The sequence below is a fragment of the Atta colombica genome, unplaced genomic scaffold, assembly GCF_001594045.1.
Source record: "Atta colombica isolate Treedump-2 unplaced genomic scaffold, Acol1.0 scaffold12, whole genome shotgun sequence".
Lineage (NCBI taxonomy): Eukaryota > Metazoa > Arthropoda > Insecta > Hymenoptera > Formicidae > Atta > Atta colombica.
Window position 1 is genome coordinate 1,554,582 of NW_017259206.1, and position 843 is coordinate 1,555,424.

The window sequence follows — 843 nt, forward strand, 5'->3', positions numbered from 1 at the left end:
TGTAATGTGAATTATATATTTTCAACATTGACAGTATCTATTAGAACACAGTATAAGATATTAAGTACAAAATACTTTTTAAGAAATTAAGAATAATTATAAAATAAAAAAATAATAGAGAATTGAAGTAACGGTAAAAATAACGGTTAAGCTCGTTACTGTTACTATAAAAATGTAACGTTACCATTATCGTTACAGATAGAAAAAAGTAATGATCGTTACTGAAAAAAATAACGAAAATGGCGTTACAAATAAATAAATGACACTACTTCCCAACCCTGATTTTAACATTGATCTGAGAGACTAGAAATTGGAAAATTATGACAAAGATGGAATTGATTAATAATTCACACATTTTGCTATTTTATTCGTTACCTTGATCGCCCCCTCCGTGGCAGTGACTTCTGTTCGGACATTGGAGAAATGTCCGAAGACGTGCTCGACGTGCCGTGATAGATAAAGTCCGAGACCGCGCGAACTGAAACGACAGTGCATTAGAATATCGATTAGTTGAGATTTTTAATAAACCTCAGATTAGAACGTACTATGTTTTAATTTTCCAGCGTCCAGCTGATTCGACGATTCCGTGCGCGAGCTTATCAGTTGGTCCGGGTCAGACTCGCTCTCGTCGCTCTCGACATCGCCTGGGGTTTGCTGCTTTCTCTGCTGTCGCCTTCTCGACGAGACGCTCTTCATGCTCTGCACAGATTGAATCTTTGTGTGCAAAATACAATTTATAAAAGAATTCTAACTGCTATTAGTTCTATTAGTTCTATTTAATCTAATTTTCAATCGAGTTGCATTGTTAATTAAAAGTTATATTATTTACAATTTACAAATTAA

General features: G+C 34.4%; 1 protein-coding gene across 1 annotated transcript in view; it reads right to left on the bottom strand.

Moving 5' to 3' along the window:
- Positions 1-843, bottom strand: part of LOC108694252 (Down syndrome cell adhesion molecule-like protein Dscam2) — a 168,243-nt gene that overhangs the window by 1,370 nt on the left and 166,030 nt on the right. Inside the window, exons 28-29 of the mRNA XM_018203617.1 lie at positions 546-699; positions 376-478 (exon numbers count right to left, since the gene is read on the bottom strand). Coding sequence (XP_018059106.1) covers positions 376-478; positions 546-699 — 257 coding nt within the window. The remainder of the gene's footprint in view (positions 1-375; positions 479-545; positions 700-843) is intronic.